Here is a 16,671-nt window from a genome sequence, read left to right on the forward strand (position 1 = left end):
GCGGGGTGTGGGGAAGTGATTCTGATTCAAGACTGCTATGGATTTATCCTACCTTTCTCTATCCTGGTAGCTAAAGCACCTCATTTTTCCCGCCTGGGTGATGTGGAGGTGAACGCAGAGCAGAATGCCACCTTTCAGTGTGTGGCTGCTGGGAAGGCCTCTGAGGCAGAGAGGTTCCTCATGCAGGTAGGTGGGGGTTTCCTGGTTACACCTCATAGACTATTTCTCTGTCATGTTGGTTCCTGCTGTGTGGCTCACATGTGTGCAGTCTGGCTCTTCTGGTAGGCCAGGGGTTCCAAACCTTTTAAAAGAACATTGTACACTTCCTGTTGCAAATGTGTTTCCCTGAATACTCCCACTATTAACTTTAGTGGGAGTATTCAGTGCTAATTTTCCTGAAGCCCGTGAGTGAGGCTGACGGGAGTGGTGTGCTGAGCTTCAGCACATAGCCAGCCAATCAGGAGTGGTGGAGGAGGGACACATCGCTGAGGTCATGTTGGCTTTAAGCTGGTGGGGACAAATAGCACAGCTACAGTGTGGGGAGGCAGAAGGGCTGTAATTACCCCTTGGGAGTCCTTCAGGTACCCCTAGGTTCTAGTACCCTCTGATGGGAAGCCCTGTGTGAGGCCATTTGTGGAAATCTGGGAGTTGAACTGAATCTGGACCAAACAAACTGGTTCAGAGGGCCCCCCGCCCAGTAAACTAGACCTGAACCCAAACCTAACATCTTCTCATATTATCTGAGTCTTTTCTATAATGTTCCAGTCTGTTGGATGGGGGAATTGGGGGTGGGCAGCTTCCACTACCTCTTGCTTACCCCCTGGAGACCTCCCTGCTCATAAGGCTGTTTTGTTTTTGTTTTTGTTTTGCTTTCTGGATGGCAGAGACAGAACGGAATGACTGTGCTGGCCACCTCGGTAAAACACATCAGCCACAGGAGGTTCCTGGCTTCCTTTCAACTGGATAAGGTTTCCAAGGGGGATCAGGACTTTTACCGTTGTGTCACCCAGTCTGGCAGGGGCTCTGGTGTCTCAAACTTTGCTGAGCTGATTGTGAAAGGTAAGTCATAGGAACATAGGAAGCTGCCATATACCGAGCCAGACCATTGTTCCATCCTGCTCAGTATTGTCTACACAGACTGGCAGCGGCTTCTCCAAGGTTGCAGGCAGGAATCTCTCTCAGCCCTGTCTTGGAGATGCCAGGGAGGGAACTTGAAACCTTCTGATCTTCCCAGAGCCGCTCCACCCCCTGAGGGGAATATCTTACAATGCTCACACTTCTAGTCTCCCATTCAGATGCAACCAGGGTGGACCCTGCTTAGCTAAGGGGACAAGTCATGCTTGCTACCACAAGACCAGCTCTCTTCAGTAGATGTTAGGGGCTGACATTGACCTATTGTCATTCTGGGAGAGGGCAGAAGAAGAAAGTTATTGAGCCCTTTCTCATGCTCCATGAGAAGGGCTCCATGGGGCAGGGGGAGGAAGCCTCGATAAGCTTACTTCACCAGTGGATGATATCCTCTTCTTGTTGCTGGGCAGCTGAATTGACGGCTTCTGCCGGTAGCTTGTAGAGTTGGGGTGCTGGGCTGCGTTGCCTCACCCCCCAAATCTCCCACAATGCACCGCGTGAGTGCACTGTGCATTATGGAGATCCTCCCTCCCCTCGCCTCCCCAAAGCCAGTTGGGCCTGGCAGTTGACCAGTAAAGTGGAGTTAGGAGAGCACTTGCTCTCCTAACCCTGTTTAAGAGGGTGGCTCTGGAGGCAAGTTTGCCACCGAGGCGCTGCCGGGATTGGGCACAATCCCAGCAGTACACATGCGCAGGCAAAACCGGGCTGGGTTTCCTTAACCTGGTTTTGCCTGCACGTGTGAATAGCTTCCTTGATTGTTGTGGGGAAAGGTCCAATCCCAGTTCCGGTTTACCATTACTTGTGCCACTCAAGCAAAGCACAAAGGAAGGTGCTTTGAAACTGGGGATGAATCGGTGTCTCTAGGAGATTTGGAGTCTCAGTTCCTGCTTTGCAGAACAGATTCTAACAGATGAATAGATTTTGCGATTCGGTGAACATTAGAGGAAGCACAATTAGAGGAAGCAGGAGAAAAGTAAAGGTATTGCTTCCCAGTGTGTACTTTGTTCATATATTTTGACAGGTGTTGTTGTGTACATTATTTATCCTGCAACTCTGTGGCACCCTAAGCATATCATCTACATCATAACAGGGCCAAATCTTTTGGGATGAACTGTGGTGGCAGAGTAACGAAGGGCTATATGTAGCCTCTGATTTGCTTATGAGCCAGGGTTGGAGTGTGGCTGTGACTTTAGGATAGAATTTTTATTTGTTTGTTTTGTTTAAATTTTCTTATATACTGCCTCTTCCAAAGAATCTGGGATATAATATGCCAGGATTTCCTGTGCACATGTCGTAATATGCAATCTAGGACATTTGAGGCTGAGGTGGATAGTTCAGGAAAGGATAGACAGGATGGGAAGACCCACTATTCAGAACTTTGGTGCCCTCATGCTGCTGAGACACCACCACCCTGCCATGTACAAACAGCAGGAAAACCAGAGGCCGGAGCTCTGCTATGACCAAAGAATATGATCCAACCTTTATTCTCTGACTTGGAGGAGTCCCTCAAGGACCTGCCAGCCCAGGTAGAGGTCCTCCAGCACTGCTAAAGCCAGTACTTTAAAAATTGAGCAGGACCCCTTTAAATAACAGAGCCTTCCCCAAGGAAGGGGCAGGGCGAATCCACTCTACCTGGTCATAGAAACCAATAGTCACCTCCAAGCACCTATATGATGGATTTAGGAACATCCATCATATGCATTTAGTACCCAGCTCTCTTGCTCTCCTCCTTGGAGTTCTCCGAGGTCCTGACCAAAGTTCCCTGTAAGAGGGATTCCAGGATGTTTTTGACTACAACTCCCATAATCCCTATCCAAAGGCCATTGCAGCTGGGGATGCTGGGAGTTGTAGTCAACAATGTATGCAAATTCCTATTACAGGGAACACTGGTCCTGACCCATAAGAATCAAGTCTCCATGTCCCCATCCCTTGAGTCTCAGCTGGCAGAGGATGGTTTCATTCTGTGTTAATTTACCTTCCTTATTTCACAATTTCCACCATGCTTTGCTGCTTTGAACATACCCAAGGTGGTTTACAGTTGCGTAGTAACAGAAAGCCGGCTATAAGAGTAACTGCAAAAGGTATCAATAAATTCACAAGTTAGATGTGCAAAAACTGTAATGCAGTGGACCGGAAGAACTATCAGGCCTGCTTTGAAATTAAATGTGTTCTATAAAAGCAGTTATGAGGTGGCTAATTTGGTTGGGAAGGAGCACTAGAGAATGGGATGTTTACTCATTACTCTAGTCTTTTTTGATAAACATCACATCCTGCCCAACTACTGTTAGCTCATCTGGGTAAGAAAAGACAACTCCAGTATGAGGATCTGTTTCTCCTTCTTCTTACCGGTAGAAGTGATCATGTGGGGTGGCTGTTCTTATCAGGAAAACAGCATGGTGGGTAAGGAAAATGGCATGGAGAAAAATACCCCCTGAATGCTGTTTCCCCCCACCCCTTATGGCTGTTTTTAAGCTTTTAAAAAGGTAGCAAGAGATCCAGTCATGGCTATCTTGTGTCATGTGTAGTCTGGTCCAGAAACAAAGGATTTGTGTGCTTTGTCACACACAGAGCCAATGCCTGGGTCAGAATCAAGATTCCTACCAACCTGCTGGAATTACTAATGGCTTCTTATTACTTCAAACTGCGTATTAGTTTTCAGACTGCTCATATGGCCTAGAATTTCACTGTCCAGAAAGGTCTGCCTTCTGAAAAACCAGCCAGTTCCGAGAAGATATTCAAAACATGTAAGAACATCTATGGTAGAAATTAGTGTTAAAAATAATCTCCCCCTCCCCTTTTTTGGTATGTTAAAAAAAAAGTCAGAAATCATATCATCATGTTTTGTAGCTAGTGAAAATACTTTTCCAATGACATATTACACAATAAAATTGGCCAAATAATTACTGAGATAAGGTTTAATATTTGTGTGATGGCAACCATCTTGATGATGTTATCACAGCCAAGCTCCATGCAGGCAAAAGTGACGCCATGGTAATTCTTCATTTCCATCTTTTTTTTTTTTTCAAATCGGACAAAAACACCCACATAAATTTTGCACAAATTTTGCCACAAAATAGTCTTTTTGTACGCTAGGTTGGACAAATATCCTGAATCTTGGAGCACTCCCTTGTCTTCTGTGACAGTTTCCCCATGAGAACCATTTGCAGTTGGTGGGAAGATGCAAAGCAAGGTTAGCAAAAGAGAGGAAGGTCTATTTGGTTAACCTTTTGTCTGCCCTTTCCGACAGAGCCACCCACGCCCATCGCACCTCCACAGCTGCTGAGAGCAGGCTCGACATACCTGATCATCCAGCTCAACACCAACTCCATCATAGGGGATGGCCCCATTGTGAGGAAGGAGATTGAGTACCGGATGACCTCTGGGCCCTGGTCAGAAGTGCATGCGGTGAACATGCAGACCTACAAGCTGTGGCACCTGGATCCTGATACTGAGTATGAGATCAGTGTGTTGCTCACCCGGCCAGGAGATGGAGGGACTGGCAAACCTGGACCACCACTCATCAGCAGGACAAAGTGTGCAGGTAGGAGCTTTCTCTCCTAGCATGGCTGTTCAATGAACATGGATTGTGTCACATTTGTATAGCACTTTTGTGTGTTCAAAGCACTTCCTATGTATTAACCTTCTTGTAATCCTTTTAACAACCTGTTAGATGTGTTAAATTGTTTAGTGAATCTGCAGTTAAGTTTTCACTCTGTACTGAAATACATTGAATCAGCTGAGCTGTTAGTAAGGTCGCTCGCACAACCAAAGTAGAGAGGGCTGGGGGAAAGGCAGGATTGTACCTCCCTCCCTCCACATGATCGGAGCATCTTCAGGGCTCCATTGCTTGTGTGCCCACATGAGCAGTGTGGCGGCAATCTCCTGAAGTGGGATAGGAAGTCCTCCAGTATCCCACAATGCAATGCACTAGCAGTGGAGAGGTAGCCCACAGCATTGCAGTGGCTCCGCCCTGCCTGGCTGTACTTGGAAGACCTGGTTTGGCAGCAGTACATATGAAAGGGACTTAGGTGTCTTTGTGGATGACAAGTTTAATATCAGCCAGTGGTGTGAGCAGTGGCTAAAAAAGCGAATCTTAGGCTGCAGTATTGCTTACAAGGTTGGTTGACACCTCACATACGATCGTTCTCCTCGCCTCCTACCTTAATGGTTGTAAGCACATGACCAAAAATAAGGAATGTGTGTGGTTCTTCTACCCAGGCTGGGCACTTCTACCCTGCCACCAGTTGTGTGAACAAGCCTGTTGGTTGCTGGAGTTTAGCAAAGAGGTTTGGCCTGGAGGTTGGCAGTTAGGATGTTTGTGTGTCTTTTTCTGAGGTGCTGCGTGTCTTGGACAAAGGACTCTGCTAGCAGGGCTCATTCATGTACCTCCCTGTTGCCTCTACAGCAACTTCCATGCAGATGTTTCCTGTTGCCAGCCTCCTTTGTAGAGCACTGCAGCACCACCCATATAATGGCCGGAACTGGTACTACAGCTAGGTGATCTGAAGAAACAACAGGGGGGTCTGAGCTCATATAACAGTTGCTGCAGGTTTGGTTCCTCAGTCTGAGCAACGTTGTTTCACTGTTGCTACCCCAAGGCTTTGGATCGTGCTTCCTGCTGAAAAAGGAGCCTCCCCATCTCTGACAGCTTTTAAAAAGGCTTTTAAGATACATTTATTCACCCAAGCTTTTAAACTAGAATGGTGGTTTTAAACTGTTTTAATGTTTAATTTCTGTTTGAATTTGTTTTATGTTTTTGCTAAACTGCCCAGAGGTGTTGTACAAATATACTAAATTAAATTAAATTAAAATAAATAAAATTAAACTAAATTAAACTAAATTAAATTAAATTAAAGCAACAGCACAGACTTGTCTCACCTTGCCCAGTCCCTGACCCCAGCATGACCTTTTCTGCGTCTTCTCGTTTTGACCCTTTGGATCCTTGTCTGATCTGGCACCTGACCCTAGCCTGTCTTGACCACATATGTGCCTCTGGCTTCTTTGACCCTCATCGGCCTGCCTAGCTAATGGACTCTACACCGCCCCTCGCAAAGCTGCCGCCTGGATCGAAAGGCCTTAACACTTACATTTGCTAGAGACTCAAGCAAGCTACTTAAGCTTTGTTCTGTCTGTCTAATTGGGATGGCATTATGAAGGTCCTTAAGTCCTTGGCTGTCTCCAAGGTGGATGTGTTTACTGTCACCGACGCTTGCAATTAGACAAGTGCTAATGACCAACTTGAGACCACAAGGGGAAAGAAAAAGAATCCATTCCAATGAAATGCCGCTTTTAGACAGAAGCCTGTGCTTGCGATCCAGATTTACGGTTTTGTTCACCAACAGGGGCCATGTTAAGCTGACAAATGATCATTGCTTGAGCAACTGAGTAAAGGAACAGTCACAGCTTGTTGGCAGCAGGCGGATTAATAAAAGGCCAGGGACGATGTGGTTTAGCAGTCGCCGTGCTGCCCATGGTCTATAACTCACTGCTGGGAGTGCTCGTGTTCGCATCTGAGAGAGAACTAGAAAGGTGGTTAAGGATGCCCCAGGTTGAAAGAGCAGAGGTGGAGGAGTGAGAGACACACTGCGGCTAAATCTGCCACATTCTCCCACAGTGATGATGCCTGATTCTGTAAGCGCAAGATGTTCCTCTAGGCTGGCTTGGATTAGAAGAGTCACATTGCTCGCTAAGGGGTGGCTCAGTTGAATGATAGAAGGGGCAGTTCACTTGCTCATCATTAGGGTAGGAGATACTTCCTACCCTAGTTCGAGAGCTGGGAGCTTTCCAGTGTCGTGTGTGAGTGTGAGGCCTCAGACCAACCAGGATCAACAGGGGTCTCTTTGCAGGGGAGCACCCAAAAGGCCTCACAGTTTTGGGAGTGAGATAGGGGAGGTTACGGCACCTTAATCCCCTTCTCCCTTGCTTCATGGGCTGACTCTGTCCACCAACTCACCAACTGTGTCCACCAACTCACCAACTCTGTCCACCAACTCACCAACTCTGTCCACCAACTCTGTCCACCAACTGATCGCCCTCATTGGAGACCAGCTCCTCCTCCTTGGCCAGCTCCCCCTCAAATAACCCATGGCAGCTGATGCAGCCACTGCGAGGTCTGGGATGCACGTGTGTGTGTGTGTGTGACCTGCCCTCTCATGAGAGCTGTGGGAGTGGCTGCTCAGCCCTGCCTCCCAGCCTGGGCTGACTCACTTGGTTGCCGGCCACATGGGCCAGCGTGTAGTCCGTGACATCATCAGTCAGGGACAATGGGTGTGGCACACTGGCATAAGCAGGCACGACTAGCGGTGTAGTTAGGTTCATCTCGTTCCTCCTCCCCTGTGCCCATTGCTCCCTGACAGGGAGTTAAAACCAAGGTCGGTGGTGTCAATTTTAATTGATGAGCAGCAGCTGGATCAGAGAACTCCTGAAAGAGCTGCTGAATGAGATAGGAGGAAAATCCCTCCGACCTAGCTGCTTAGCAGACAATCACCTCCAATCTTGGCTTTCGCTCACATGCGATTGGCAATCGGGAACAGGCACAGCTCCCAAAACAGGGGAGGAGGCTTTTCCTACCCTAATTCTGATCATGTGAACTTCCCTATATTGTACTCTGTTGTGATGAAACTTGAGGCATTGGGCAAGTGGTTCTGATGGCATGGGATGTTCATGATTTTAATATCCCAGCTATACAGGGAGCAGAATAGTCAAAATGCCTGCAGTCTAGTTTGGGGGATGGAAGAGGAAATGGTCAGTTTGGCTGGGATTAAAACCTCAGATGGGTTCAGGGGCAGCTTCCAAATTAGGGTAGGAAATGTCTCCTGCCCTAATTATGATCATATGAACTGCCTTAAAACCTAGCAGTAGCTAGGATATTAGCAGGATATTAGCAGGCATCTACAAATCCACTTGCCAGCTCGCCAGTGGCAAGTGCCCCCAGCCCTCTGGTAAGCAGGACACAAAGCACCACACAGACCTCCTCTCCAAATGTCTCATTTCCACCACCACTTTGGGGAAGGTAAGGAACAGCAGGAATCCTTTCTGAGGAGTGGGAGGGGGTTCCCACCAGTGTTCACTCTAACAGTGATTCCTAGATGTTGTTGACTACAACTCCCAGAACCCCCAGCTGCAATTGCTTTTGCTTGGGGATTATGGGAGTTGTAGTCAACATCTGGGAATGCCTGTTAGAGGGAACACTGGCTCCCACTGTTTCTTACCATCTCCATGTCCCAGTGCAACTGACAGAAGACCTGCTTCTCTCCTAAAGCCTCTGCCTGTGTGCCAAAAAAGGATCAGAGAGGGAAGAGAGGGGATTAGTGGTGACCACAAATAATGGCTGGCCAGTGAGCTAAGTCGAAATTTATGCATCCCTAGATATTAGAGTTAGTGGAGCTAGAAGCAAGGAAAAAATAACTCAAGGTATGAAAGAGTGGAACATAGAAATACGAGGAGCTTTTGTGCAAATATATACAGCATTTTTTAAAAGGGGGTTTATTGAGGACCATCTGGTGTTTTTCTTTGTCCTTCTCTCTCCTTCTCTCTCCCCGCACCCCTTCCTTTCTTTATTTCCTGCTAATTTGATTATTTCTTTGTTGTATGTATGGAGGTATGAAGGGTGGTCAGATGTGTAAAAGACTAATTAAAATTCATAGGCTGTTTTTAATTAGGGGAAACTTTTTATGGAGGATTTGAAATGGCAAGGGGCTGAGTTGGGGAGGTGGAGGAGGAAGAGAAATTGGTCTTCTAGTCTCAGAGGTGTTAAAGTTACAGACCTCCATGTTGGATCTGGGTTACCAGCACTTGTTCCTCTAATAGTGGTAGGGCAATGAGATGTGGCTACTGCATCTGCAGCTGCTGCTGCTCCTCCTCCTCCTCCACCACCACTTTGCACAGTTGCCGGCCCCTTTGCCTGCACTCTCCACCCTTCTCTTTTCCTCTAGGCCCAGAGTTCCCAACCTGTTATTCTCCAGATGTTGCTGAACTGCAGCTCCCAACATCTCCAGCCACAATACATTGTGACTGGGGATTATGGGAGTTGTAGTCCAGTAACCTCTGGAGGACCACAGGATGGGGACCCCTTCTCTAGGCCCAACCCAGCGGCCGTTCCCCTCTCTCCCTGTGTGCCACTTGGGAAATCTCCAGAACACTTTAATGTGCCCCAAGCTTGCCTTGGGTCAGAAAATTATACGTGTGTGTGGACACCAACATCCGCGCAAACCAACTGACCTCTCTGCTTCATAAAATGCACCTCTGTCTTGGCCCCGAGGTGAAAAACTCACCAATGGCAAAATGGGAACTCCATCTCATTGCCTCTCTCCACCCCCTGCCCCTCTTTGAGCCACCCAGACCTTGTAACCCAATCTTAGGCACTCAGTCTGTGATTCACAGCTGCCCAAGTCTCCCCAGCTCTAGGAAGCGTGTGCTTCGGTGGTTAATAATAGAGTCTGTTGAGTTGATTATGACAGGCAAGTTCTCTTTTTTCCTCGGGCCACACATTACTATTGCTTTTAAATGGAAAACGCCCTTGGTGTAGGAAGCCATGTCGGTGGGAGCTCGGAAACCTTTTGCTGCACGCAATGGTGAAAGTGGCAAAGGCCTTCAGAACATTAACCGCTTCAAACTGTGCCGGATAAGTGCATGGCTCTGCTCCTAATTGACTTCTTTTCCTCCCAGTGACAGCTTCCTGCAACATTTGCTCTGCTGTATTGTTTCCTAAGCCTTTCAGGATGGCTGGCTCAGAGGATGCAAATCCAGTCCCTCCAGAGGCGACTCAGGGCACAATTAAATGGATTGCTGTGGTGGAGGCATGACCTGAGCCATCCCAGGTGTCTCAGCTGGGATTTCTTGCATGGAGCTTGGTGGTGAGGAGGACGTTGTTATCAAGTGCTCTCTGCAGTTGTCCTCTCTGCCACGCTTGTTTCAAATGCAACGGCAGGCCACTAGTTTGCTTCTTCTATGAGGAAGGCCTGTAGCTCAGTGGTAGAGCACCTGCTTTGTATGCACCTGCTTTGTATGTATAGAGGTGTACACGAGACAATTTTTTAAAATTCGTTTTGAATTCGAATCAGATTTTAATTAGGTCCAAAAATTCAATTTGAATCCATTTGACCCTGTTTTAGCACCTTTTCTAACCAATCAGGGGGCCTGAGTGGTTTTAAAGAGGTGCCAAATGGCTCTTGAATCGAATTTTGAAGATTTGTTTTGAATTCGAATCAAATTGCCCTTTTAAGGGGTGATTTGATTCAAATTCAAATTACTCAAATCACTCAGATTCAAGTTGAATTGATTTTGAATTCAAATTGATCTGCATATCCTTAGTCCCAGATTCAATCCCCAGCTTCTCATAAGAACATCCATCCATCCATCCATCCATCCATCCATCCATCCATTAAGTTTATTACGTTCTATGACCAGTCATAACCAAAGCATCAAAATATCAGCTCATACAACAATACAAACAGCATAACTTTAAGTACAAGGAAACACAGGGGTTAGACTTAGAACATAAGAACAGCCCTGCTGGATCAGGGCCAAGACCTGTCCAGTCCAGCATCCTGTTTCCCATAGTAGTCTGACAGATGCCTCTGTTAAGCCCAGGAGCAGGAGATGAAGGCATGCCCTCTCTCCCTCTATCCTGCTGTTGCTCCCCTGCAACTAGTATTCAGAAGCATTCTGGAGGTAGCCTGTAGCCACCAGTAGTCATTGATAGACCTGTCCTCCATGAATTTGTCTGATCCCCGATTCAAGTCATCCAAGTTGGTGGCCATCACCACATCCACTGGTCTCCACTGGTCTTGACTCTACTCCTGCTGCCAGTGTTGCAGGCCAGCCACCCGCCTGGCCTCTACATGGCCTGTAAATGCCTCTGTTGTCTGGGATGCAGTTGGATGCCATTGCATGGCGCCTGTTATCTGGGGGATAACAGGTACCGGGGGCTACGTTCCCTCTAACAGGGATTTCCGGATGCTATTGACTACAACTCCCATAATCCCCAAGCAAAAGCCATTGCAGCTGGGGATTCTGGGCACTGACGTGAACAACATCTGGGAATTCCATGTTAGAGGGAACAGTGGTACTGGGTGGTGACATTATTATAACACATCTTGGTTGGCAACAACAACATTTAGCAGGGGCTGTGGAGGCCAAGCTGGTAGCTGGTTTGGGGCAGTGGCACCAATGAATGGCAGGGTGGGCAGAGGCAGTGAATGATGGGGCCCCCGGTGGCCTGGCAGCCCATGTTCACAGAACATGGGTGAACACTGATAGGCAGGAGATCCTTGTTAATCACATATTCGGAGATCGCGGATTCATGTATTTGCAGGTGTGTCTTAGAAACCCAGTTTCTTTATCCAGGGCATGAAATATAGGCCATTTTCACCTATTGGCGGTTCCTGAGTGGCCGGAAATTACTGATGTCATTTCCAGCTGCCATTCTGAAGCACAGAGCCATTTGGTGTCTCTTTTTTTGTTTAAAAAAATTAAGCTGAAAAATAAGAGGATTTGGGAGGTATTCCAGGAGACTTGGAGCACAAGGGACTATGCTTTTCTACCCTTATTTCTGCCTACCCCCTGCTTTTTTAGCATTTTTTTTTAAGCTCAGGGAACCTAACCCCCCACCCGCCCTCCCCGAGGGTGAAGGTCTCTTTATTCATGGTTCCGTTATCTGTGGAAATTGGTGGGAATGGAACCCCTGCAAATATTGAGGACCGCTTGTATACACCACTTCTCTTTTCCATTTAAGGTTTGGCAGGGCAGGTCTTTTCCCTATGGTGACACCAAACCTTTGAAATGCTTTCCTGGAGGGAGTTAGACTCCCCCCCCCCCTCATCCCACCCCTTCACTGTTAACCTTCTGCAGTCAGGTAGGGCTGTAGTGTTCTCCAAGGGCTTTTGGGATCTTCTAAGTGTAGAAGAGATTTTCTTTCTTTCTGCCTCCAGTACTGGCCTTGTTCTGCTAGTGTTATTGCTGTTCTGTTGCTTATTTAACAGTTATGGGGAGTTTTAAGTTGTGTTTGAGTTCTGCATGCTGTTAGGTGTCGGAGCACCTTGTAACAAACAAAATGGAGACATGCAAATGAATGCATTAAATGGTCTGTTAAGCTGCCTTGGGGATTCATGGAATCAACAGAACATAGGAAGCCACTTTCTACCGAGTCAGATCATTGGTCCACCTAGCTCAGTAGTCTCCACACTGACTGGCAGCAGCTCTCCAAGGTTTCAGGTGAGAGTCATTCCCAGACTTACCTGGAGATGCCAGGGATTGAAGATGAGACCAGGCAAGCAGATGCTGTACTGCTGAACTATGCTCTGCCGAACCATGAACTGCTGCTGAACTATATTCCCTTTAGGTGAACAGCAGAGCTCACATGTGGTCATTGGAATATAGAAAGCTGCCATATACTGAGTCAGACCATTGCTCCATATAGCTCATTACTGTCTGCACAGACTGGCAGCGGCTTCTTCAAGGTTACAGGCAGAAGTCTCTCCCAGCCCTATCTGGAGATGCCAGGGAAGGAACTTGGGACCTTCTGGATGTAAACATGCAGGCCCTTCCTCCAAAGCAGCCCTAACGGGAAAATATTGTAGTACTCACACATGTGATCTCCCATCCAAATGCAAACTGAGTTGAATCCTGCTTAGCAAAGGGGACATTCATGCTGCTCACTACTGCAAGACTGACTCTGCACCCGCACAGAAATTGATTAAATTGATTTCATCTATCGTGAGATATGGCATAAATATATAACTCCTTTTATTAGCTGTCGTCTAGTTTGCACAGATCCTTTTTATCTAGATAATCTTGATTCAAGATCTTATAATGTGGATAAGTTTTGTTTAATAGCCAGTAAAGTTCGCCAGGAGTTCATTAAGAATCAAATCTAGCTGATATATGTTGGTGTTTCACCACTGTATCATGACCTTGATGGCTTATTTTGTTAGGCTTCCTTTTGTAAGTACTGTGGTTGTACTGGCCAGTGACTGTAATAAAGTATTGATTGATTTCATAAAGGTAGGCTATCAATTTTTTAATAAATATATAAAGGCGAGAGGAAGGAGCTCCAGCCTTCTGCTGGGGTATTCAAGCATCCCGGCACAACCCTGCCTTTCCATGGCAAGCTCTTGTCTGATCTTCCTTCTGGTACCACGGGTGCCTCCTCCCTGCCCAGGCTGTCTTTTCCTCCTCTCTTCATCTCCCCTTTGCTCTCCTTGTCTGTCTCTTTCATTTTTCCGGGCAGCTCCCTGCCACATGCATGCTGACCCCCACAACGGTTCACCGAGGGCCTGCACCTGTCACTCTCTTTCTGTCTTTGGCGGAAGTTGCTGTTTGTCTTTGAGCAGCCAAGGAAGGGGCTGCTGCCCTGGATTACTCTCCGTGCATCTCAAACTGCCCCTCAAAGCAAAGGGGACGAGACTGTGGAGCTGGACGGGAGCCAGAAGCTCAGAAATAGAAGCATTCCGCCGAGGGTCCCAGGCTTTGTCCTCTCTGCCCAGGAGCAGGGTTGATAAAAATAGATGATTTTCCAAAAAATAAGTAAATAAATAAATGGGTTTTAAAAATCTAAATCTTTTTTAAATTTAAATTGATTTTCTAAAAACCCAGTTCTTAAAGAACCTAGCTGAAAGATATCATCATGATTATTAATCATAACTTCTAATTATATTCATTCATTCAATCATCTTTATACAGTCCATTGACCAGCAAAATTATATTCTATGAACATGTTAACATCAGTATATGGGGATGAGAGATAACGACCTGATCAGTCCTATTCTGCAGGTGGTGTACATGAAACACACACACACACACAGCCTAGCCCTTCCCCTCCTCCCTTCTAAAAATGCAAAGACAAAGAAGGTCGATGAACGAATAGAGGATTTGTGGGGATGGAGTAGATCTGAGCGAGTAGGAGGAGTCTGGATATAACTGCATGGGATGGGGAGGGGAGGGGAATAGAAAGTGAAACCAAAAGTGAACAGAACATATTCATGCAGACCTGAGGACACTTTTTCCGAGTGTATCCTCCATTGTAGAAGGGAAACAGCTGTCATGGCAGCAGGCCGTAAAAGAGGTCCGATTTGGAAATATTTTAATGAAGTTCCTGTACCTGTGGGTAAAAAAGGCATGTGTGCGAAAGGCAAACAGTGCAACAACTAAATGCAAGGCCTGGTTGCCCGAATGAAACCGCATTGTGAGAAGTGTGTACCTAATATAGTCTGTACTTGCCTTCTAAAAATGCAACCTACATCTTTCTCTAAATATGTATGAAGGTTATATTAGACAAGAGATACTTTTATTGAAAATGATGATTAAATACTAAGGCTGTGCACATGAGCAGCCTGGGTTATACTTCGTTAAATACTGGGTTAGGCTACTCGTGTGCAACACCGAGATGTACACAGATCCCGGCACTGCCCGCCTGCCTCACCCTACTTTGGTGCCTGGCAGTTAGCCAGGGTTAAGGGTGCAAACATGCCCTTAATCCGGCAGCTGGGATTGTGTGTTTGCTTGGGCTGCTTGCACCCAGAGTGACTGTTTAATGGGGGACTCTTCCAATGCCCCACGCTCATCGGGAGAGAGCTGCTTGGGTGCGAAGCCGAGCTGCGTGGCCAGGAGGCGGTGCGGGCCGGGCAAGGAGATCATATTGGGGGGAAGATAGGTTCAGCGCTGCCTTCCCCTCCCCCCCATCTGTTCGCTGAAGTTGTGGGAGTCACCAATCTTCCTGACTAGTAATTTAAAAATCATTAAAGTGGAGTCCTTCTGTGAAGCTATTTAAATCACAATTTAAACCAGGATTTAAACCGATTTGAGTCCCAGTCCCCCTGGGAGCCAAGAGTAGTAGAATCAGAGCACAGAGGAGAATGTTGAGGATGGAAAGGTACCTGAGCCGATCTTGGGAGTGGAGCTGGTTTGCCCTCTTGGTGTCAGTCTGCCCTCCTCTGCGTAGGTCACTATGTGCGGATTGTTCTGCACTCCTGCCATCAATTGGATTAGGGAGCCAATTCTGCCTGAATTATCAAACAGGATGCTCCAAGTAGCAAAACGGGCTATAGACTCATAACTGCTTCTGCAAATCCCCAAGTCCCATTTGAATCTCTGCCGAGGGATTGTCTTCTCTTCTTGGCCCCTTGCTGTAAGTAGGCTTGACCATCATCACATTAATGGATATGCTTCAACCATAGGCCAAAACAGAAAGCAATACGAATGCTTACGCATTCTCATAATAAAGAGAATATTGTCGTACACATTAAAAACAGAACAGTATATACTGCAGATATAGACAGCATATAGAGAGCCAGCATGGTGTCGTGGTTAGAATGTTGGGCTAGGACTGGGGAGACCCGAGTTCAAATCTCCATTCAGCGATGAAAGCCATTTGGTAACTGGGTCCATAGCCAACCTAAAAGTTTGTGGGGGGAACCAAAAAAGTTGGGGGGGAGCAGGTTTTACCTCCATAGATACTCTGCATTACATTACAGTATAACGGTTTAAAAATTGTTTGTAAAAACTTTAGGGGGAGCGGAGGAAAATTTCGTGGGGCTGCCCTAACCCCCCTGGCTGTGGGTCTGTTCCCGGACAGATCTTGGAGGCTGAATTGGTTTGCCCTGCTGCTGTCAGTCTGCCCCCCTCCTCTGGGTCAGTGTATGTGTGTGCATGTGTGTGTGTGTGCATATTCATGTGTGCTAGTGCATGTGCCTCACTGTACTTCCTGTCTGAACTGTTGTGACCTTGTGGCCAATGTGGGGCCTTGATGACATGACAAGTTGCCTTGCAGCACCGGTGCTGTGTGGAGGGAGCTGGCAGTGCCGTGACAGCATGCCATGTCCCAAGGTCACCCTAATTGGCTCTGTGGAGGTCGAAGACGCTGACTTTGATTCTCATTTGCTTTGGTTCAGCTGGAAGGGGGTGTTCCCAGGCGGCTGAGGAGGCTTTCTCGTTGGTCTGCAAAGCCCCAGTTGTGTATGCCCTGACCTGGCACCTTCTTGACGGGACTGCTCCAGAAATAGAAACAGACAAGGTCTCCTTGGAGGGATCCCACTGCCAGCCCCAGTATATATGCAATCCACGGGGAGGCAGCAGACCCCCGACATGCATCTCAGGGCCAGTTACAGGGATTGCCAAATATTGCTGACTACAACTCCCATGATTCCCAGCTGCAGCAGCCTTTGGCTGGGGATTATGGGAATTGCAGTCAACAACAACTGGGAATAGCTGTTACAGGGAGCTCTGCATCAGACTGCTACCCTTAAGGACACCTGATCCAAGGAATCTGCAGAAAATCCCCATCCAGAGAATTCAGGGAATTCTCATCCAGGAAATCTGCAGGGTTGGTCCAGCTGGCTGCAACCCCAGCTGGATATGACTCCAAAAGATAGCAAGAGATACTGGGTGCTCTGGCCCCATAGGAACATGGGAAGCTGCCATATATTGAGTCAGACCATTGGTCTATCTAGCTCAGTATTGTCTTCACAGACTGGCAGTGGCTCCTCCAAGGTTTCATGAAGGAATCTCTCTCAGCCTCATCTTGGAGATGCCAGGGAGGGAACTTGG

General features: G+C 47.2%; 1 protein-coding gene across 12 annotated transcripts in view; it reads left to right on the forward strand.

The window, feature by feature from the left end:
• The window catches only part of PTPRU (protein tyrosine phosphatase receptor type U), a 462,898-nt gene that overhangs the window by 228,465 nt on the left and 217,762 nt on the right, over nt 1-16,671 (forward strand). For all 12 annotated transcript variants that reach the window (XM_053267787.1, XM_053267777.1, XM_053267779.1 and 9 more), the window contains 3 exons: nt 71-186; nt 885-1,059; nt 4,376-4,669. In XM_053267787.1, coding sequence (XP_053123762.1) covers nt 71-186; nt 885-1,059; nt 4,376-4,669 — 585 coding nt within the window. The remainder of the gene's footprint in view (nt 1-70; nt 187-884; nt 1,060-4,375; nt 4,670-16,671) is intronic.

Source organism: Hemicordylus capensis, chromosome 7 (assembly GCF_027244095.1).
Source record: "Hemicordylus capensis ecotype Gifberg chromosome 7, rHemCap1.1.pri, whole genome shotgun sequence".
In the NCBI taxonomy this organism is placed as follows: domain Eukaryota; kingdom Metazoa; phylum Chordata; class Lepidosauria; order Squamata; family Cordylidae; genus Hemicordylus; species Hemicordylus capensis.